Source organism: Solanum lycopersicum, chromosome 10 (assembly GCF_036512215.1).
Source record: "Solanum lycopersicum chromosome 10, SLM_r2.1".
In the NCBI taxonomy this organism is placed as follows: Eukaryota; Viridiplantae; Streptophyta; class Magnoliopsida; order Solanales; family Solanaceae; genus Solanum; species Solanum lycopersicum.
In genome coordinates this window covers 13597596-13621669 of record NC_090809.1, presented here as the reverse complement: position 1 = coordinate 13621669, position 24074 = coordinate 13597596, and the positions used below count along the sequence as shown (strand labels likewise).

Below are 24074 nucleotides of genomic sequence, written 5' to 3'. Positions count from 1 at the left end.
ATGGCAAAGGTAGAGTGGAGGAAACTGGTCTGGGCAAATCTTGTGGCTCCTAAATGACTATTCATACCATATCTTGCATTGAACAGGAGATTATCAACAAAGGTCGGATTGGCATAATGGGGGCTAATTATTACCATGTGTCCACTATGTCAAGAGAAAGATGAAGACATTAACCACTTATTCTTTGAATGCTCATTCACTACAGGTGTTTGGAATAAGATACGAACGTAGCAAAAGATTCAAAGACCTGGCCTAAGATGGCATGATGAAGTGCAATGGGCATTAGCAAACATGAAAGGCAGAGACAGAATATCACAGGTATATATAATGGCACTGAAAGGAACCATATATTGTTTAAGGATGGAACGTAATTACAGAATTTTCAACACAAGCAGAAACACGTGGAGGCTATCAGGTAGATAACACAAAGTGTGCATATAAGACGATCCCAGCAAGTCAAGTTAAGAAGTAAGATGCAACAACTTAATATATGCATCCCTAGTATCAATGCTAGAAAAGTAGAAAAGTAAGGATAGTTACTAGATTGTGATGCGCAGCAGAGCTAGGGGCTGCTTGTCCAAGCATATGCTTGTTTTGATGATTTGTAATGCTTACTTTGGTAAATAAAATATTTACTTACAAAAAAAATTGATGTAGATGTTTTTCAATATTGATTTCGCAACTTTCAGTATGCGCACAGTTAATAATCATAAGAAAATACACATCTATTAGTCATAGAAATTTATAATTTATTATTTCATTTAGAGAAAATAGCCAAAAGCCCCCCAATCTATACTCGAATTCCCAACTACACACTTATATTTAACGAGGGTTCTATTACACCCCTGGACTATTTTAAAATGGAGTTATTTGCTCCTAAAAGCTGATGTGGCAAAGAAGGTGTAGTTCATTCTCTTTGGGAGAGTGAGAGATAAAAAGATAATTAAAATATTAAATTAAAATATTAACTTTATGAATATTTAATTTATTTCATATTAATATTCTATTTTTTTATTAAAAAAATGTGTTTCCTTTTATTTATTTTTTACCTTCTTTATCTCTTCCCTTCAATCTTCATGATCAGATTAGACAACGGTGGTGGCTCAACTCGGCCACCAGGTTACCGCCCTCATTAGGTTTTCATCATTAAGTCAATCTCATCACCAAATCACATACTTTTCTATCTCCACTTTTCATCACTTTGAAAATTTGTTGGTAGCTCAAAATCGAAATCAAGAGAATCTAACTTTAGACTAGTCATTAATGGAGGAGTTCACTAAGTAATAGATTCAATTAATGGAGAAGAATCCATCATTGGGTAACAAACCCTTTGATGAAGAAGACCCATTTATTGAAATTGTTGTATATATAAATCAAGTTTCTCATATAAACATTGATAAATCTAAATCAATACTAGTCCCTCCAAGTTTGGTACCGTTATCCCTGCAAGCAAGTATCATTTACTGGTGATTCTTTGAAGAATCAACCTTTGAGAAACATGATAGTATCAAAAGAAGAAGCAATATTTAGTGAGACTTTTTCATTTGTCTCTACTTTTAGAAAACGAAATTTGTTGGTGTCTAGAATTTTGGTGAAGGTTGAAGTTTTGATAGTCATGGTGTCCTCTCATCAATCTGCAGAAGCTTCAAGAAAAATAAATGGAGGAAGGGAAAAGAAATGGAGGAAGGGAAAAGAAAGAAAAAAGGAGGAGATGAAAATATAAAAGAATAATTACTTTTTTATATGAAAAAAAGGGTAATCTTACGTGGCAGCGCGTGGTGAGTACCACCTAATAAAAATCTGGGCGTGAGTTTGTAGGGGGTAGATATTTCACTTTTAAAAAGTTCAGGGGGTGATAGGACCCTCGTAAAGAATAAGTGTGTAGTTGAGAATACGGTAATAACTTGGAGGGGCTTTTGACTATTTTCTTTTTCATTTATAATCATTTACTTAAATTTTTTATTTCAGAATATTGACACTATTATAAAAATAGTATAATATATGATTTGGCATTCACGTGAAATGCACATGCACCAAAACTAGTTTTGTAGGAGACCAAACCCAATTTTTTGGATAAGTTTAAATAATTTTGAACATTGTAAAAATGTGTATAAACGTCTCTTATACACTTTGAAGCAAAAGTTGAGCATTACCTAATGTAAGTGTATAATGTTGTCATGTGTATAAACACTGTTGGCGAAAAAACGCGTTGAACTCGTTAACTAATAACATGGCTACATGAGTGTATTTTTTGCATTGGACTGTATATTTTTGAAGAAAAAGAAAATACAAATCAATTCATTGTAGATAAAATAAAATGAGAATTTTGAAGTTAAGCTTTTTACAACATACCCAATAATCCTACAAGTGGGAACTGGGAAGGTGGAGCCTATACTAGCCTTACCCTGATTTGTGGAGCAGAAAGGTTGTTTCTAGGCTCAAGAAAAAAAGTTTTTTCAAAACGTGATTTGAAAGAAATGCAAGAGTAAAAGCTATGATGAAAGCATTGAAGAAAGAAAAGTATTGATGGTAAAATATCAAAGGCAACAAAAGTAGAAAAAATGACACTAGGAATAAAATTGAAATATAGGATAATGCAGCATCATAACAATAATACTAGCAAGGTAACATTTAGGTGCTCCAGACTAGAATCTTGCTCTACCACTTGATGGAGAGAAAATGTTACCTACTAACCGTTTACCCTAATCCTAAACTGTCATGCTCTCTTATAGATTACTCTAATCCTACACTGCCATGCTCTCTTTTAAGGGTCATGTCCTCGGTGAGCCGAAAATATATGATGTCTTGTCTAATCACCTCTCCCCCAATTCTTTTTCAATCTACCTCCACCAATACTCAAACCTATCACTACCAACCTCTGCACCTCCCCTTGAGGCATTTGTGTTCCTCCTTTTCACATGTCTGAACCATTCAGTCTCACTTCTTGCATCTTGTTCACCACGGAGACTACTCCCACCTTTCCCCGTATATCTTTGTCCCTAATCTTGTCTCTTCTAATATGCCCACGCGTCCATCTCAACATCCTCATTTCTGCGACCTTCATCTTCTAGACATACAAGTTCTTGTCTGACAACCTCTCCACCTCGTACAACATGGCTAGGTTAAGAACCACTGTATAGACCTTAGATGCAAGTCTCAGTGACACATTCTATATCACATAGGACACCAGATGTGAGCCGTCATCTCAAAAAAATTATAAAATATAAAAAAGTAACATTCTATACCAGATAGAGTAGAAAAAAAGTGTCACATTAATTGGGACAAAGGGAGTATATGATTATGGCTAACCTTGTAAAACTATAGATAATAAGAAAATGAGGGTAACTATTTTCAAAAAAAGACTGGCATCTACCAACCTTGTGAGGTTCCTCGGAGTTTTCCCACAGCTATAAATTCCAAGATCCTTTCCTTAACATCGCTTAACCCATAGTGGTCTTCATCAAGAATTGTTTCTGCCCGTAGTACATCAAAGTTCTCATCACTGCATTTTGGATCAGATAAGAAGAAAAAAATTTAGGAACCAATGTTAACAACCATGGCATAGAACAACACTATAAAGCCAGGCCCAACACCATCTACAAACATGGACTATGACACATCAAGCTCCCAACTTATCCTACATAAGGAGTCCATCATCAGTACAATCCAAATCTTGCTCTAATGAGTGAACATTCTTTCTAATGATAGACCCTAGAATCCAGATAAACACATAAATTGGGATGCCAAGGAAGCATCATCAAAGTCAGAAGCATGCATGTGAGAACCCAAATAAGGAACAGAAGGAGAAACAAAAGTGGGAAGATGATTCAATATACGCAAGTCAAATCACTTGGCAGTATGGTTAATTCGGGAGCCTAGTAAATTTCAAAAGGGTAATATTTTTACTTCTCACTAGACGATGATTGTCTTTAATAACAATGTACTTGATGGCATGCCTACCTATACGATGTCTTTATTTCTTTTTTAAAAAAAACTGGTAACATTATACGATGTCTTTATTTCTAATCCCTGCAAGTGTTGTGAAGAGATTGGATGAACTTAGAAGAACTTTATTTGGCAAGGAAACAGAGACAAGAAAAAATCCATCTAGTGAGATGCAGTACAGCTGCACAGTTACACCTAGTAAGAAGGAAAGGGGTCCCCAATCAAAGCCTGATGATGAAATGGTTATGAGAGGTTTTCTGCTGAAGAATTCTTTATGAGGATGTTATCAAGATAAATATGGGATGGAAATGAACAACTTAAGCTGTGAACAACCTATATGGGGTCAGCTTATGGAAATCCGTCAGAAGCTTATGGCCTAACTCATGAACAAATCCAAGCTTCAAAGTAGGAATTAAATGAAGACATCCTTTTGGAAAGACAACGCACTAAGCCAAAAGTCACTGAAGCAGCTCTTCCCTGATATTTATCTTGAATTAGCAGCAGGGAGCAACTGTGGGTGCGGGCTCTTGTTAAACTCATGATAGAATCACAATTTCAAAAAACCATCAAATGACAGGGAGATTGGCATGCTGACAATGTTTACTACACCCAAGAAAAACTGAAGGAGAATTCTACTACTGAAGAGGGTAATCTTGGTTTGGTAAAAGACAAGGTGAATTTCTGTCCGACAAGGAACTTAACATTCCAAATAATCAGATTGGTCGCTGGCCTTGGAAATTGATATGCAAAAAGAAAATTCCATACAAGTTGCTTGTTTCACATGCCTTTTGGCCAAAAAAGAAAAATGAAACAAAATCCTGATTCTGGGTGATATCTTTTTGCTCTGTAGAGTGACAGATCAAATACGGAAGAGTTAGGTGGTTCATGCCAAGGAGAATTCATGAAGTCCTAGATATTCAATATTCAATATTCAAATAGAGATGGCAGCCTATCCAGTAAGAAAGAGAGATGGAGGATTGTTCCAACTAGCATTTGGTGGACAACTAGGAAGGAGAGATACCAAATATTTTGAGGACAACAAGAGTTTTATACAGAAGCTGAAGATAAATTGTCTATTCCTTTACTATTTTTGGAGTTAACAAGAGTATTTAGAAGCTGTGGAGTCTATTGTTCATGTTTTAGACTACTTGTGAAAAGACAAAAGTGCTAGGAACTCTAGTCGTACTATTTTCTCTAAATATGGAAGATTACACTGCTTTCTAATTTTATAGACCAGTTTATATATATACAAATATGTAACCTTCTCAAAAAATAATCACACTTCCCATTTTTGTTATTCCATTAATTCAGCTTCCCTCAAACAGATTCCAATATTACAGCTAATCAGGGATACAGATAACATCAGTTGAACTGAACCAGGAAAATATAAGGTACAATAGACAGTCAAGATAGGCAACAAACCTGTAACTACCCCATGGCAAGGCAGTCAACCAATCAAGATAATTACGTGTCACATTGAATTCACTTGAACTAGCTTCCAGTAGTTGCAGTTTTGTAAGTTCTTCTTCAATAACTTGCATGACATGAGCCGGTATTTTTTCTTTGTTAGGCTCCAGTCTTTCCCTAAACTTTGCTGCAGTAATAAACAAAGATAGTGTCACACCATTAGATGTAATAAAAAGGAAATAACAAACTGTATGTCTAACCCCTTAAAGCAAATCTAATGATAAGGTAATTTCATCTCTTGACTTCAAAACCAAAACCAGGTCCGCCCAAAATGTTGCAAAATGCAGCTTGACTATATCTTTGTGTAAATTGTTGACAAATGAAAGAATGAAAACCACATATAAGAGGGCGTGCAATGTTCATTATCACAAAAAAAAAATGGAAGAAACATATCCATAAGTATCATATCCCCCAACAGAAGCAAAAGGGAGAAGAAAGAGTGAAAGACGGAGAAAGCAAGTAGGCTTCTATACACGGAAATGCATTATAAAGGGAAACAAGAAGGAATTCAAGCGGAAAAAAAAGGTTGAAGGAAAAGGATAAAATCCGAAACATAAGCAGTCCATAACTTGAATAAACGACACTGTCGGGCTTACAGAAAATGTATCCTTCCATTTAATCCATGTTGAAGTAACTTTGTGCAACATTGCCAAATACAGTAGAAATTAAAGACCAAAGTTACCTCTTGAAAATTCTACATATTTTGATCCGTCAAATCCTTAAAATATCGTAGAATAATTTTAGAAGGTGTGTCTATAAAGTTGGTTGGACTGTGTACGACGAAAAATTCAACCTTCAACTTCCTATCTGTAAAAGCCAATAGTAGCCTGATTTATGCTTCTTGTGATGAGTCAATTGTAAAAAGTAAAAACAACTATAGCTTACAACAGAAACAATAAAATTGCAAATGGTTTTTGTAGGCTAAGGAATTTTACTAGGCAGTGTAATATGTCTCGTTCGCCAAACAAGAAAATGAGTCTGGCTGTAATAAGTTTTTTTAAAAAAATAATCCATATATATATATATACACATGCACACTACCTTAAAAGCATGAACTCTCCCTAACTTGAATGTTAAATTACTATAATACCCAAAAACATATTTATTTATTTATATTATATTAAAAGCAGCCACCTTTTACAGTGAAGGATTGTGACTTTTACCTAGGGTTGTCACTTCCCATTTCAGATTGAAGGGTTATGACATTTTTGAAGGGTTGTTTTTTCGAATAAAGCATAATGAACACATCTATCTTTGTTGGCTATAAATAGAGGAGTTGGGCTCAATTTTATTCTTTCATTTTAATTTTTTTTAAATTATTATTATTATTATTATTATTATTATTATTATTATGTTTTAAAATTCTTCTTTGTTTTCTTTTTTTTTTGTGTGTGTGTGTTCTCTCTATAAGACTCTTTTAATTTAATTTACTATAAAAAAAATTGTATTATTATTTGGGTTAAATGGTATAGTTCAAATTCATGAACTTTTAAAAGTATTTATAGTACTATTTACGTGTTCAAAAACTAGTGAAGAGAAAACAAACCAGAGAGAGCTGTCTTGTCATCCGTTTCCAAACCTAGTTCCTGCAACAAGGCAATCAAAATCAGTCCCTGAAAATGCCTGTTTGAGAACGGAAAATCAACTCTTTCATTCATAACATTGAATCAGAAGCTCAACATATATAGGAATAAACATATGTAAGTTTAACTACAAGAAAACTGCACATAATCCACATGCCTTCTTGATGGCCTTTAACTGCTCATTCAATAAATAACGGCGTTGCTCTCCACTTATTTTTTCTTCAATCGCTTTTGCTATTGATTCCTGCAGAAAACAAAGAAAAAGTAAATTTCTAAATGCATGCATAACTATTCAAAGTTCGTGTATGCATCTTGACGTGCATTTACCTGAATCTTACTGATCTCCATTTCTTTCTTCACTATCTCCAGAGTAAGTTGTAGTCGTTTATGCACCTGATGCAGGTATTATGCGGTTAACTATGAAACAACATGCAAGAGATAGTCACTTAATCTTATGTATGCACTATATTTTGATTGTTCAGCGGACAAAAGGGAGATCCTTCTGCTAGTGAAGATTGCTTCCAACAATTAGGAAATCAAAAATACAAAAAACATTGTTATATTTTCAACAAAGGTGAAGATTGGTTCCAATGATCATGGAATAAGAATACAAAAGAAACATTGTTATGTTTTCAACACTCTGGATAGATAGAAGGATCTATTTCCATCCTCACCTTCCATACCCATCGTTTGGTATTATTCATCTATCAATCTATGTATCGAAACAAACTCACATACAGAAAACGGTATGTATCTAACTTCTTGAACCACAGGAACTTACGTCTAGCTCTTCAAGCACCTGCTGGCATTGCAGCTGGTTGGCTCCAGATATTGCTGCTCCAAAATCTGCTAACCTTGCATAATTGAAATCACCAATATGCTGCAGCTTCAAGAAGTTAGAATATTGAATGGTGATAAACATAGTGATTCTCATGCAATATATAAAGAAGACTGAGAACTATTGGTTGAGTCATTATATAGGCAATATAATAAGAGAGCTTCTATTTTTGTCACACCAAAAAATAACAAGTCCTTTTGAGTACTCTCTATTTCTCCAAGGAGTAGAGAGGATAGGGTAGGGAAAAGTGCAAATTTCTAACTCTATTGACACCCTATGGTGGAACGACAAGACTATTAATTCCAAAGTCAGTTGTAACCGATTTAAGGCTTGGCAAGATCATCTCAAAGTAACACACTCAGGAGTCGTTTGGTAGGCTGCATTATAAGAAATAATCTCTGTATTATGTATGGTATTATTAGTACTATGTTTGGTAGGAATTTGGGCATATGTATAACTAAATGGATTAGTTATACATCCTACATGGTGTTATAGGATGTATCACTAATATCTTCCATTTGGAGGTATTAGTAATACATAGGATACAATACCATGGGATAAGTCCAAGTCTATATAAAGACAAAAATATCCTCAAATCATTATTATATTTTGCTTATTTCCTTGATTTTATGTTTTATATATGTACTAGTAAATTTATTTAAATAAATTAACATACACACACCAAAGTTTTTAGAAGAGTTTCAATGCAACCTTTGTGGCTCTAATTCCAAAGAAGGTGGGGGCAAATGATCTAAGAGACTTCAGACCAATCAGTCTCATTACTAGGGTATATAAATAAATGCCAAAGTGTTAGCAGAAAGGCTGAAGAAGGTGATAGACAAGATAGTCAACAAAAATCAAATGGCTTTCATTAAAGAGAGACAAATAACGGATGTTGCTTTAATTGCTTGTGAATGTATTGATACTAGGATTAGAGGAGATGTGCCAGGGGTAATGTGCAAACTAGATATTGAAAAAGCCTATGAACATCTTAATTGGGACTTCCTGATCAACACTCTTAGACAAATAGGTTCTGGCCCTACATGGCTCAAGTGGATTGAATTCTGTATTAAAACCACCAGGTTCTCCATTTTTTTTTCCTGCTGAAAGAGGTCTTAGACAAGGAGACCCTTTGTCCCCTTTTCTGTTTATTATTGCCATGGAAGGGTTGGACAGTTTGATGAGGAGAGCTTCTCTAAACAACTGGATTAGGAGTTTCATAATCAAAAACAGGGTTAGTGAGGTGATGGATATGACTCATTTATTGTATACAATATTTTTTTGTGAAGCAGAGCAGGAACAACTCTGTCACATCAGAATCAGAATTATTCTGGTAATTTTTGAGACATGCTCTGGACTTAAGGTGAACGGGAGGAAAAGTAGAGTTTTTCCTATTAAATAGGTCCAATAGATTCAACCTTTGGCTAAAATATTGAAGTGCAAGATAGAGAGGTTGCCTACCGTTTATCTAGGTCTGCCATTAGGTGCTAAGCATAAAGCAGTTAGCATCTGGGATGATGTACTAGAAAAATCAGAGAGGAGACTGGCAGTTTGGAAATCCCAATATCTATCCTTTGGAGAAAAGAGTCACTTTGATTAATTCTGTTTAGTCTCTTTGCCAACATATGTGATGTCACTTTTTCCCATTCCCGGCAAGGTAGTCAAAGCTCTAGACTCATTGAGGAGAAACTTCCTTTGGCAAGGTAACAAGATTGAGAAGAGCTACAACTTAGTTAAATGGACGGCGGTTCAACAGAGCAAAAGATATGGGGGTTTGGGAGTAGGAAACCTAAAGGTACACAACAACAGCTCATACCAAATGGTTGTGGAGATACAATTTGGAAGATCAAGCTTTATGGAAGGAACTCATTCAACACAAGTATGGTCAGGAAGATCGATGGTGTTCAGAGGAAATGCTAGAAACATATGGTGTGGGAGCATGGAGGACTATAAGAAACCTATGGTTGGCTTTCAGAGACAATGTAAGGATAAAGGTTGGTCGAGGAAATAAGGCTCTGTTTTTGGAAGGAAGACTGGACTGGTCAAGGGTACTTGGAAAATTTATTCCCTGGGTTGTTTTCCATTTGCCTGAATCCTGACAACAAAATACAAAGAGGTTTGGACCTCACAAGAATAGAATTTGCTCTTTAGGAGATTTCTTAATGATTGGGAAATCGAGTGGGTATTGGACATGCTAGCTTTGATTGGAGATTTTCCTGGCACAAATCTGGAAACAGATAAATTGCTATGGAGGCATCATACTGATGGTCATTTCTATGTGAACAGAATGTATAAAAGGGATCTAGCCACAATTGCGGGGAAGAAATCAGGGCCATGGAGTGCTATATGGAAGAGTGTAACCCCTACTAAGGTGAAGTGTTTCACTTGGTTGGTAACTAGGAGAGCTTGCCTGACACATGATAAACTTCAGAAGAGTGGAAAAAATATTGCCTCAAGATGTTATCTTTGTAAAGAGGCCCTAGGAACCAACAATTATTTGATTCTCCACTGCAAAGTAACAACACAATATGGGCTCTATTCACCAATATAAAGAGCCTAAATTGGATTATGCCAGAACAGACCGCAGACCTACTAAGTTGCTGGGTCAGAAGGGGAGGTAGTAAAAACCAGAGGAGGTGGTGGAGAACCGTACCTGCTTGTATCTGGTGGAGCTTTTGGAAGGAGAGAAATCATGGAATTTTTGTAGGGAAAGAATGCACTATAGAGAAGATTAAGTGGGAAGTAATTACCAATTTAGGTTTTTGGTGGAAAGAAATTAACATAGAAGAAGAAATTCAACTAGTGGATTTCTCAGGATCTTTGTAAGTAGTCCTGTGTTTTGTTGTTGGTTTTTCTATGAAACTAACACTTCTGGAGGTGGCCAGCATAGTCCTTAATGCTTAGAGTTGTATGTTACTAAATAAATCCAATACAAATTTGAAATGTGAGTTTTTTAACATATACTCCCTCCAACCACAATTATTTGACAGGGTAAGGTCATGCACTCCCCTCAAGGAAAATTAAATACAAGGTGTAATTTGACTAATATAACCCTTTTTTCAATAGAACAAAATAGAGTAATTATTAAGGGCATAAATGGAAAAAATAACTAATTATTTCTTGATTGTTTAAATTGACAATTAATCTTGGACATCTATTTTTAGTATACCTTTCAAACATTTGTGGACGGAGGGGAGTACTAACTACAAAGGCAAATATATCACCACATGAGGTTTCTATTTATTTGTATTTTGAAAAAAAAATTAAAATTACATACATATTAAAATTACGACTTGCAAATCTTATGTGTAAATGTAGATGGTTTATTCAATTTTATCATTGTTGACCGTCTTTTCGATTTTAAAAGTAGATGGTTTATCTTTTTTAAATTGAAAATTGACATTTTGTGAGTGATCAATTATTAAGATGATGATTATTTATCCTAAAATAATTCAAGTGAAGATAGCAAACATGACAACAAAATTGTTCATCGCTATTTAGAAGGCCATAAAAAATAATATTGTCCGGCAATTATCTACCTTGACCTAATTACATAATAATTCAAGGTATAATTGCAAAGAAGTTCTTTATACAATTTCAATCCAAACACAAGATGAGGTGGGAAACAATAAACCAAACACTTAATAAAAATAAACCTTGTATTACTAATCCTACGTTACTAATCCCCATGTTATTAATCTTTGTATCAAACGACCCCTCAATGAATTGAGATCTGAACCATTCAAATTCAGATCTTCATGACTAGAAAAAAATGAGGCCTTAGTATCTTCTTTCAGTAGGGGACCAAATATAGGCAGAAAATCTAGTCATGGCTTTGAGTATCACCAAGACAAAGAACGATCTTCCAAGAAGAACAACATGAAATGCCAAACATAGGGGTGAAGTTAAGCAGAATCCACCATCATTTTGGAGCATCACAACAGTGTCGCTCAGAATATCAAAAGGCAAGGCATTTAGAGAGGGTAAGAAAGTAAATTAGATTAGCAAATAAATAAAAAATATCAGAGTTCTCACCAAATAAAATAGGGTTAACATTTAGGAAGAAATGACTCACCTGGATATAAGTTTGAACATGATCTTTCCAGAGAGAACTTGTCTTCAAAACATCTCGTAGGGTTGATAGAACTTCAAAAGATGTTGCCTTTATAACATCGTCGTCTTTGTTGTACGGCTTCTCCTGTAACATAATTAAGGAAGCAAAATTTGAAAAAATAAAAAATAAATATCAAGTTGTATGAGTTCATCAGTGTTGAGTAGAAAGAAAGCCAAACAATTGACGCATGCCTTGAGATGATCAACTTTCACTGTAAGGGGTTCCTCGCTGACCTGCAAATGAATGTCACCGTTACAGTCCTCAAAGTGATTCTCTTGTACATTTCACAGTATTGTTTATTGAGACGAAAGAAACAACTATATGCTGACAGTGAACATTCAACAGTGTGTCAAATATAACTGCATAGTCCACAAATTGTTTCACTAGTACATTGAAAATATTATTTACTGAAATAAAAGAAATAACTGCAGAAGGAAATTTGACTGCAAACATAGAGCACTGTGTATAATATAATAGGAGAATTATTATTGAGAGAGCTGAGGGATTGGGAGACTTAAGTCAAATATAAGAGGGAAGACGTCCTTAACCACAAAATAAAAGCAAAAATTAGGAGACCTTTACACCTAAAACCAAGAAGACGACTCTGACCATATTAGAGAGCAAACATTTAGGATTCTGTTCGAACTTCTATGTATTTACTATATCTTAAGTGTCTATTGCAGTTATTTATTTTCTACATTCAAATCTGTCAAGAATGAATTTCTGGTACGCCAGCGGGACTAACTATTCATTTGCATCTCTTGCTGTCACAATTCAGATCTGCGGACTCCAGAGCCAACTTCTATGGCCTCAAGGAAGGGCTTTGGGCTAGTGGTAAGAGCGCAGCATGATATGTGGGTTAGGCATACATCACGGGTTCGAGCCTTGCTGCAGATAAAAGCTTGGCATTTAGGTGGAGAACGATAGAGGGGCGGGCCCATTATCCCCGAGTATTGAACCGCACACCACTTGCCCTTGGGGTTTCATCTAAAAATATTGATATTGGAAAAGTCTAGGATTGCATTCAGATAAAATGCAGACAGTCAAAGACATCAAAGATTTAACTCAATTGCCTGTCATACAAACCCAAAGTTGGATAAGGAATACATTCGTATGACTTTACACAAAACCAGCTGTCCAAAAATCAATACAATATCAGTGCTACTTTCTCTAGCAAAAAGCAACCAAGACAACTCATTTAGCCTCAAATAGAAGAGCCCTCTATCGCTTAACAGTCCATAGCTTCAGTTTCATGAAACCAAAGGAAAAGGACTGTGTATTCAAACACAGAAGGTAGGAAAGAGAAAAGTATAAAAGTAAATGAACCCAAAATGTTAACTCTATAGTTTCCAAAATCAGGAGATGGAAGGAAAATATGGTTAAAAACAGAAGCATGAGGACAAAAAAGAAACATATGGAGCTACTTTATAACAGCAAAACATAAAGCATACTTACCACCTCTGTCATACGTATCCGTCTGTGACCAATAAGAATAACCTGGTCTCCTTGAATACTTGTTATCTAGCTCATCATAAGTTGCATCAACCTTGATCAGAAACTTCTTCAATTACTAAAAACAAAGCACCAGCACACATAAGGAACAACAAGATATACCTGGGCAAGTGTACCAACTTCATGAAGACGGTTAAACAAATCTTTCCCTTTTAGCTCATAGATGTTTTTTTCTGTATCTGATGCAGACACAACATTAGGATCAGTCCCTTGCTCATCTTTTACTAGGAAAGCACCAGCATAAGGTGCTTGCCTTTTTCGACTTTCCACCAAGGCTGCTAATACCTTAGGATCCTGCAGTTAAATTTATACATTATATGGAGTCTCAGATCAATTTGTTGCATGTCATTACAGTATCGTTTATCTTTTTCTGGAAACTAACAAATGCAAAAGAATATTACAACTGAGCAAAAGATGCTCACTGCTACAATCTGAAGGTTTTTGGCTTTTCAATCTTACAATTTCAAACAGAAATTTTTCATCTGCGGAGTAGCATTCTTAAAGTTAATACTGGTTTGACAGACGTAAGAGGAGGAAGATAGTCTCCCAAACACTAGTTGAAACAGTACAACTATCAAAACTATGGGCCAAAGAATGATACATCACAATGATCCTTCCGCTACTACTTCTATAATTTAGTATAAGATTTTTTCTGGATAAGAAACCAATTTATTCAAAAATAAGAATCAGACAACTAGGGGTGGCAAACGGTTCGATTGGATTGGATTTGCATGGGTTGAATATGGTTTGAGAAAAAATGATTTGGATCACAATCCAACCAATATAATATGGGCAAATATGGATTTGGTAAAATATGGTTTCGGAAAAATGGTTCTTAACCCATTTAAACAAATTTTGTTTTTCAAAAACATAAAATGTACCCCTCCCCACATATCCCCCCCCCCCAACCTTTCACCAACCTACCCTAAAAAAGTTTTATTTTCCAAAAAAACACGTTTTTTCAAAAAAATTACCCCCTCCCCCCGGCACCCCCCCCCCTTCCACCAACTTACCCCTAAATTTTTTTTATTTTTCAAAAACAAAAAGAATATCTGTTTTTGCAAAAAAAAAAAATTTAACCCCTCCCCCCCACATTCCACCAACCTACCCCTCCCCTCCCCCCTCAACCTTCAACCAACCTACCCCTCCCCTCCCCCCTCAACCTTCAACCAACCTACCCTAATTTTAATTATTTTTTTTCAAAAAAAAAAAAAATTTACCCCCTCCCCCACCTACCCCTAATTTTTCTTATTTTTCAAAAACAAAAAAAAATCTGTTTTTTTTCAGAAAAAAAGAATTACCTCCCCCCCCCCCTTTCAGCCTTCCACCAACCTACTCCTAATTTTTTTTTGTTTTTCAAATACAAAAAAAAAATCTGTAGAAGTGAAAATAAGTAATATAATATGGATTAAATAGATACCCATTTTGACCATATTTATAGAGAGAGACTCTTATAAAAAGTTTGGAACTCATATTTAACCAATTAAAATATGAGTGATCCAAGCCACTAAATATGGACAAAATGGACTCATTTTATTAATATGAGCTGAAATTACCATCCCTACAGACAACAGTGATGAAACTTCATTGATGAAATCATTAAGATCCTTCTACTCCTAATTAAGAAACCCACTAAGCCATTATGGCACCAAACCCAACCCGTCAGGCGAATTAATCTTTAAGTGACCACAATACAAAGGGAATATGACATGATATGATGTAAAAGAGTAACACAATTGCTACAATCAGTAATTAAATTATGTTCTGAATGCTTGAAGTTTCTTATTTGAACATCTATAAGGCAAAGTAAGACATAGTTTAACCCATTCTAGACAAGGTACCATACCTTTACATAAATAGGCATATAAACCCCTGGAAATAATGGTCTGTGGGGAAGTGGCAGCGCTAGAACCTGCACCAAGAAAACAATATGCATCATTAAAAAGAAAATAAAGATACAGGTGTGCACTTCATGTATTTTTAGCATGATAAATACAACGCCCTGCAAGTCTCATCGATATATCTTATCCAAAGGTAACCAAAAAATAAGGCAAGAAATGGGTATGCACCCGTTAAATCTTCAAACTGATAGAATGATGAGCAAATAAGAAGCCTACAAGAAACAGTGTTTTTGTTGCATTAGTATTTCTCTTTTTTCTATGGAAGATTGTTATTTACCACCTTTACACGAATCTTGCATTATCTCAACTAGCAAAATTTGGAATACAGAAATGAACCAAAAGACTGGATGGTGGATAGCACCGTCTCTTTTTTAAAAGTATTCTCTCACCCTGCTCTTTCCTCTTTCAGGTAAAAATCCAAAATTTCACCTTTGATCCCTTTTTTATCTATATATTTGCCCCACACACACGCACACACCTCCTTAAGCTTATCAATGCAGTTATTCCTTGTGTGAGTATTAGCTATTCTCTAGAAGTACTTTGTATTTGTGTCCCCCTATTTGGGCCAAAGATATCTATAGTTTTGTCTATATCAGATCTCCTCAGCTTTGGCAATATGTTGCAACGCCATGTTTAAGTTGAACATTTGCAACCTTTCAACTTGTGACAACTGTCTGTTCTCATTGTCTTGCTCAAGAGTGAACAGCTCATCCAGTGCTCTGGATTTCCTCTCCTCCACTTTGCCAAATACTAGTTTGTTCCAAGTTGTGATGTCCTTCTTAAGACTTCTAGTTTTGCATTACGACAAAATCTGGGCTCCCATTGAATAAGTATATTCCTGCAATCATTCCTTGACTCAATCTAGGAAGCCTTCTAATTTCATCCACATATTTTCAAAATCGAAATAGGAAAAATTAACTTCCCAGTCTTTCAAAAGAAGAATTGGCTTATGATCAGAATCTTTAGAAAGTGTTAGCTGCTTCATTTAGTAAACATTAGTTCCACTCAGGAAAGATGAGGAATCTATCAACTCTGCACGCTTGAATATCATCTTCTCCTCAGAGCCACCCTGGAGCTATGTAACTTGGACTCTCAAAAAATGCATCCGCACTAGCAATTTGATAGTGTTTCTTTCATTACGGCCGTTCAGGCCCTTTACATGCAAAGACAGTTTTTAGTTTTTAAGAAATGTAACTATGTATTCACCAGTATCAAGCTGATACTGAATTGGGCTAGTTACAAAGGCCTAGGATCTTACAGGGAATCAAAAAAATCTACAAGTGATTCTGTAGTATCTACTACATAATTCTCTTTACACCAGAATTGAAATGACCAAAAAAAAATTTAGTTTGATTCTCTGTACAAAGTTACTTCTATTCACGAAATATCTAATGTTCCTCAACTGTTACCATTGCCCAAAAAAAATCTATTGTTCCTCTCTTTCCAAATGGTCCCCCGATACAAGGTGGTGCTACTGACCACCACTGCTTCTGATAGTATTTTAATCGCCATACATAAAAGGATTTGTGGAACTTTGCCATGTTTCAGATGTTCTACCCATCATAACTGATAAACCAAAACAATTTATCCAATTCAACTTCATGTGTATCTTTGTTTTTCTTATTCCTCTTGCATGTTGTCTTATGTTGTTTTAACTGAATTTGGCTCTTATGTTCCAATTTGCAGAATATGGCAAGCAATTCATGTTGGAATCCAGCAGATTAATCGAAAAGCTTTGCATACCTTCCGCATGACTAGCTCCCTTGATTTCCTATAACAGTAGAACTGTGCACCATATGCGAGCTTGCAGTTTCGCCCTACCTTGGAAGGGGGAGATGACAGTTTGATGAATATTAAGTACCAAACCTGCTGAGCATGCTTGACTCTGGAGTCGAAATATGATATGAAAGGACATTTAGATTCCATGATGGCTCTGCTTCATCATCTGATTCCGAACAACTGAAGAATACTGCTCAATTGAGTGAATTAAAGTTGTGTTTACAGTCTACAGTTTTTAGTTCTTTCCCATGATGGCCTGTAGTGGATATCATATTGAGGGCCTTAAAATCGATTTTCACTAATAGGCCCGACAATTCTCCATTAAATTTTCTTCATTTAATTCTTCTTTTCATTTCTCTTGCCTTAAACCTTCCTCTTTTGGCCTTTAGAATGGTATAACAGTTGTTGTCCAAACATTTGGCCAAGTCCATATTCTTGTTAATTTCAATCAGATGTTGCTGGCCTAAGGCCCTCCCACCTATGTCAATATTTGAACTGAAGTTCTCGCACGTGCCTAGGCAAGTGTCTACAAGTGGATGGGGTGTTTGGGTGAATTGCTTGGTTCGACGGATAGACTTGAGTCACTTGACCACCTGCTCACTAACCTTCATGCCAAGATGAACTACTTTTCTGATTGGTTTAGCTTTGTCACACCAGGCACAAATATCAAGATCAACAATGACGCTATATTGGAATTTTACACAAATCCTTGTCCATTGAAGGCGGAGTTTGTTTCCTTGTATCTTCATCGATCCCAACAAATCCCTCACATTAATGTCCTAATGTTGCCCAGAAATGCAGTGGAACACCAACGGCTTTTATTGAACGCTGCTTTGCCCCCCTGAAACCCAACTTTGAACCTTCTATCTGGAACACCATTATAGTGACAATCTTCTTCCAGTCCAGAACAAGTCCCCTGCTTCAACTCAAACTGTTGCTTGTCTAGAAGGGAGATAAAAAAAAAGGAACATGTTATGTTTTAAAGCTGTAATTTTGAGACCTGCAATGATTTGCCACCTGCTGGACAAACCATTTATGAATTTTCAGTATTGAGATAAGGTTGAATGAGACGTTGGAACATCCTATCAAACATTTGAATAGAAATTGATTGTTGTTCATCTCATTGCTAATCTTAGCTTTGTTTGTACCCAGCTTCATTCCTTGTGGCATCATGTTTTGACACAGTGGAAACTTTGAGCATCAATGAAAGGTTTGATATCTTGGATATATAGATTAAAATTTGGAGTTGGTATTACACCCCTAGAACCACAGAATCTTTGATATTATTTCCCCCCATCCCCAATTGGAGTTCCTCTCTGGAATAATCATGGCAGGTGTCCTATCCCCCAGCCATGCCTCAATCCTTGTGTATGTTATTGTAATTTGGAGGACTACAAGTAAACATCCTTGTGTATATTTCCCTCGCTTGTGATCCTGTTTTATAGCTACACACACACAACGCAAAATTTCTACATTGACATTGATAGTGCTAGAGAGTCTCCTATTGAGCTCTATTGATGAGAACCACCTATCATTACTAATGTCTAATAACTCGGAAAAAAATCAACCAAAGTGAAGTGTGTTTGCTAAAAAGGTAACAGAAAGTACGTCGGATAAAGGACCAAAAGAGAGAGAGAGAGTTTAGAGAGCAGGCCCATTTCCCGTGTTTCAATAACTGCTCTTACAGACTGTATTTCCTGTCCAAATGTTCATTCAAAATTGAACAAGAAGGATGTTGGACTTATTAATCAATGAAAATCAAAATCATTCGATGGAATATGAGGGGTTCAAATAAATTAACAAAAGAGAAATTTTGAAAGTATGTCGTGAGGCATCAAAAGCCAGTGTCCTGTGTTTCGAGAAACAAAGTTAGCTATTGTGACCTAGGTGAGAATGAATGAAATGTGGGGAAATAGATGTTGGTTTTCTTGGGATGCATCACATAGCTTTGGTGGCCCTGATGAACTAAAGAAATATATAGATGAATGGGCTTCGACGCATGCTACACAAAGATAAAATGGAATCATAGCCATGTGGGAGAAGAGGAAAACTGAAATGTGACAATTTCACGGCCAGGCACTCATATCCTCTTGTTCAACTTATTCAAGCTAATTATTAGAGTATCTTCCAGGTACATATACCGATCAAATCTGGAAAAAACAGAGTTAGGTGCAGTAAAGGCATGTTGGATATGCCTTTTCGAATGAGTTGACGTTAGTTGGTGTATTTCCAAGAGGAAAAATAGCTCTATCATTGAATAATCCATGTAGGAACTTTCTGAAACTTCAGCCTTGACATAAAGCTGACAGAGGCAACATGGGAGTTACAAATGGTCCAAAAGGGAGACAAGGCAGGAAGCACTCAGGGATTAATGAGTTTCTATTAATAGGAGATTTCAAAGAAAGTTCCTCAACTATTATGCAGATGGTTTAACTGAGATCGCTTCCAAGTCACAACATTCTTCTTGCCTGTAGGATTCTCTAGTAAATAGAAACTTCCTTTAAATCGGAAAATTGTCCGACAATAAAAGAAGGAAATAGATGAAAAGGTAAGTAGTTAAATACCTATTACTGAATACATGAAAGGTGTGAAAAGCATAAAGATATTTTTTTTGTCAGACTAACTTAACATTGATATTCCACTAATTAACATTGCCATTGTATTATGTATACTTGAATTCAAGGTAAGATGAACACCTTGAATTCACTTTTTTTTTTCGAAAACCACATACCAGTGGACAGTGGTTGTAAAGTAAAGGGTCATCTACACATCGAATAATTTAAGATGTGAATTGTCAGTGGAACATCATAATTTTTACGTCGAAACACTAAAATTGCAGAGGTGAAGAAAGCACTGACATGCAGCACAAATTAAAGGAACATATTCCCAATCATCAGAGAGAAAGAAACGATGGAAATCTCAAGGTCATCCTTGGGGTGGCATAAGGTGGCAGCTAATGCGGCTCAAATTGGTGGCTAAACAGTGAGCGACTAGCAATCAGAAGTGTCCATAGCAGCATCTTAATCTATACATAGAACATGATTAGAACAGCAACAGAAACTTAATGGAAGTCTAAGATGTAATAGCTATCCTGTAATCTTTTTTTTTATTGATTTTTAGTACCGCATGGGTACTCATTTAATAAAATTTACTTCCCTTAATCGGAAAACAAATGTAGCCAAAATGATGTCACAATATTTGTGCTAGAGATGTATTATTTGTTTGTTTTCATAATTGATATATGATTTTGGTTGGATAACTAATTCGCTTTTGATGAATATTAATGTGTTTCAAGTGGCACATATTTTATTCGAGTGCTTATAGAAATGGTAAAATGTATGGAGAATCGGTTCACCCAATAGGTGGTGTAGCAACTGTCAGTCACATCTAGGGGATATTCTGGGATGTGATAAAGTTGGTATCAGAGCTTAGACTTTAAATCCCTAGAGCCGTATTTAGTAGAGTTTTGTTCATAAGTATGTGTCTGCATTTATGACCTTAGGGCTACTAAATATCTAGAATGTGTTCCCTTTTTCATTCTTTGTTCGTGCATTGAGTTGAATCAAGTCTAACCTTGAAATGTTATTCCGCATATGGCTAAGAAATGTGCTTCTTCCGCTGTTGTTCGAACTATGCATCCGCGGGACATGGTGTTGGACATGGTACTACCCATTGTGATAGTAAAGTTGTGGCTCATCAGATTAGGCACAGACTAGGGCATCGGCCAATCCTCAGTTGGAGTTGTGAATGGGGTCAACCTTTATTTCATAACAATTATTAATTGATTTCCCCCTCTTGGTATCAATTTCTAGAAAAAATGTGTTGAATACTAAATTTTGCACCTTGAGGCTCCCTTCTGTCTGTTTTGGTGTAGTAATAGACTTTAAAGCAATCTCCATTTTCTTTTCTTTCTTCTCTGTCTATTTTTTAGTAACAAGTGAGAGTTACCTTCCCATAGCCCTCAAAATTGACTCCATTGGCCTTATTCATCATTAAAAAATATTCTAACGGACACATATAATGCATCCATCTCTACGTCAAGGAGTTGGGTATCCAAAGGTTCAGCTTCATCAACAAACCAATTCTCATGAACTTTGATAAGTTATCATTGTATCATCAACAATATTGAGGACGCCTCCACCATGCAGGGAAGTCTCCAAAATTTCAAAATTGGTGTTGACAATCGGAATTCTTTCAAAAAGAAGAGGATAATAAGAACTCTCTTGGGTCCTCGTGTAGTGCATATTTCTCCATCAATAGATCATTATCTAAGGCTGCAAACCTATTGGTGGTGTCAATTTTGTGGGTCACTTCTGACTCCTTAAATAGACCTTGAATTAGGCTTAATAAAATGAGAAACCCCTCGATCCAATGTTGTGAGCTCAGGAGTAAGTTGACCCAATCAGAGTTTAACTAAAAGGGTAATCTTAATTGAAGCTACAATAACATTTAAAAGGCTACTCATGTGAGGTTTTCAGATATCCTAAGAAAATTCAAATCAAGATTCTTTACAACGAAGGCTTGCATTAAAAAAATCTTCAATACTCATTTCAATAAAATGATAATGTTAATTGAAGCTCCAATAGCATCAAAAAAGTCGCTCAATCGATGAGATATAGTTTAAAGATCCTAAGAGACAAATGAAGGTTCCTTAATACAACAGCATGATTAAAAAAAAGTCAACAATACTAATCTTTTTGCCCCAAACAGAATGGCAGGGTTCAATGTATGAGGAACAAAGCATTTAATAATAAAAACAAACAGAATGGCAGGGTTCAATGTATATGAGGAACAAAGCATTTAATAATAAAAACATTCTTTTGAGACGGAGAGAGCTTCAAGAGTTGTTCGTTGAAAACAAAAATGTTGAAGACCTTCACAACATTGTATGAGGACAATTCAAGGTAGGGAAGGCCCTTACTAAAAAATAATGAGTATTCGAGTAAACTAGAAAATATGATCTTTGTAATCCGCCTTCTTCTATTTTTGAAAGCTAACTTATTAACCAACTATCCCTTGCTATTGCCCTAATCTTGACATAGTGTTGCAACCAAAGTCAATATTATTTTTACATGAAATTTATTCCAATTCTTTGTCAATCCCAACCACAAAGAATTGAAATTTCAGCATGTGGTCGTAACAATGATTAAAATCATACCACAACTACCCCAGGCAAACATAAAACCAACAGTCATTTTACATCTTTTTTTGGCACATGCTGACATGGTGACAACGTCTTTTGTTTAGGGGGTCAAATTACCAGACACCAAATATTAGAATATTGTGTATTTGTAAATGATGAACCAGCAAAATATTTAACAAACTGGTTTTTGCACCAAAGACACATTTAAATCTAATTGGTTCAGAGCCAAGAGCTAGTGCGAAGTAAGTACAGTATTTTTGTCGGCTGGAAATGTAAACTAACCGTTAGGCAATCTTCAGGCCTAAATACAGTAGGAACAATCGCTGCAGAAGCCTTTGAATGAGCATCTCCACCTTCAATTTCGCCCTCGACCTGCTTGGCTTCGGAATTCAGTTCGGACCCATCAGTAGAATCTGAACAAAAGAATCGCCGATACAAATAGGGGCCTCTACTGTTTGAACTTCTTAGGGAACCTAAAACCTGAAGCAATGGCGTAATCGACTCAGTTCCACGCCGAACTTGAGGGGTAAACGACGTTGTGACCGCGTGGAAACGATTTTGCAGACATGATGATGTCAGAACCTTCAACATGGGTGTCAATAATAGAAAAAAACTAGAATGAATTGAGGATGTTGATGGGAAAATGGGGATTGACTATTCGCATGCTAGTTCAAGTAGGGACTGAGAACCGCCATTGAGGAGCTTAGTAGCGGAAGCCGTTTTCTGCGACACACAGCTAAAACCCTCAATAAACCCTCCAAACTAAACAAATTACCGGTATTGTCCTTTAGTTTTATAAGCCTATAGATTCTACTAGTAGATACAACATGTCGACGATATATGTTTTAAAAAAAAAAAAAAAAAAAAAAAAAACTAGTAGATACAACATGTCCACGATATATGTTTTATAAAAAAAAAATATCAATATATGTTATAAAAAAATATTTTTAATTACATTCATTTTATAAAAAATAATTTTTACTTTTTTTATTTTCTTTGTTTTAATTTAGTAGCATAGGCGAAATTTCAAAAATTAATTAAATTGTTAATATATTTTTATACATTTTAACTTGTTAATTATTGTAATTTATAATATTATTATTTTGTAATTCTTAAATATGTAACATACTAAAATCTAAAATAAGACAAATAATTGAAATGAAAAAAGTACTAAGGTCTCATTTGTTTCTATTAAGACGTCTAAATCTGAATACACCTCTAAATATTAAGATATGCATTAAGATCCAGATATGTAAATCTGAATAAACATCTAAATATTAAGATGTTGTCTCTGAATTTGAATACTGGATTATTGGGACTGTTTGTTTCCAATATGTGAATGTACATATAAAATTAAACGCTATATCAATAAAATATTATAAAAATCTCATTTTAGTAAAATAGTTTTTTGTTCTAAATAAAGCTCAGAATATAAGATGAAAAAGACAAGAAGTATAATATAAAGGAGATAATTTTCTTATTCAAGTATGTCATACAATGGTGAATGATATCTCTATTTATAGTATTGAGATATCATAGTCAAAGGTCACCTTGAAATTTTACATAGTTATCATCAAGGTTCATATCACCTTGATATCTTATCACATTGGAAACACTAATACATGAATCCAATTAATTGTTGGATAACTCTAATGGATCATCCACATATACAATGGATTTACAACACTCCCCCTTGGATATCCATAGATTATGTGCCTCGTTAAAACCTTACTAGGAAAAACCGAGTGGGAAAAAGCCTAGTGAAGGAAAAAGAGTACACATATCTCATAAT

General features: G+C 35.4%; 1 protein-coding gene across 1 annotated transcript in view; it reads right to left on the bottom strand.

Moving 5' to 3' along the window:
* The window catches only part of LOC101264562 (lon protease homolog 1, mitochondrial-like), a 44797-nt gene extending 21712 nt beyond the window's left edge, over nucleotides 1–23085 (bottom strand). Inside the window, exons 1-12 of the mRNA XM_004248495.5 lie at nucleotides 22565–23085; nucleotides 15306–15371; nucleotides 13562–13753; nucleotides 13403–13468; nucleotides 12139–12180; nucleotides 11909–12031; nucleotides 7777–7875; nucleotides 7323–7388; nucleotides 7153–7239; nucleotides 6959–6998; nucleotides 5368–5539; nucleotides 3378–3502 (exon numbers count right to left, since the gene is read on the bottom strand). Of these exons, the coding sequence (XP_004248543.1) occupies nucleotides 3378–3502; nucleotides 5368–5539; nucleotides 6959–6998; nucleotides 7153–7239; nucleotides 7323–7388; nucleotides 7777–7875; nucleotides 11909–12031; nucleotides 12139–12180; nucleotides 13403–13468; nucleotides 13562–13753; nucleotides 15306–15371; nucleotides 22565–22873 (1387 nt within the window). The 5' untranslated portion in view covers nucleotides 22874–23085. The remainder of the gene's footprint in view (nucleotides 1–3377; nucleotides 3503–5367; nucleotides 5540–6958; nucleotides 6999–7152; nucleotides 7240–7322; nucleotides 7389–7776; nucleotides 7876–11908; nucleotides 12032–12138; nucleotides 12181–13402; nucleotides 13469–13561; nucleotides 13754–15305; nucleotides 15372–22564) is intronic.
* Nucleotides 23086–24074: the final 989 nt, after the last annotated feature.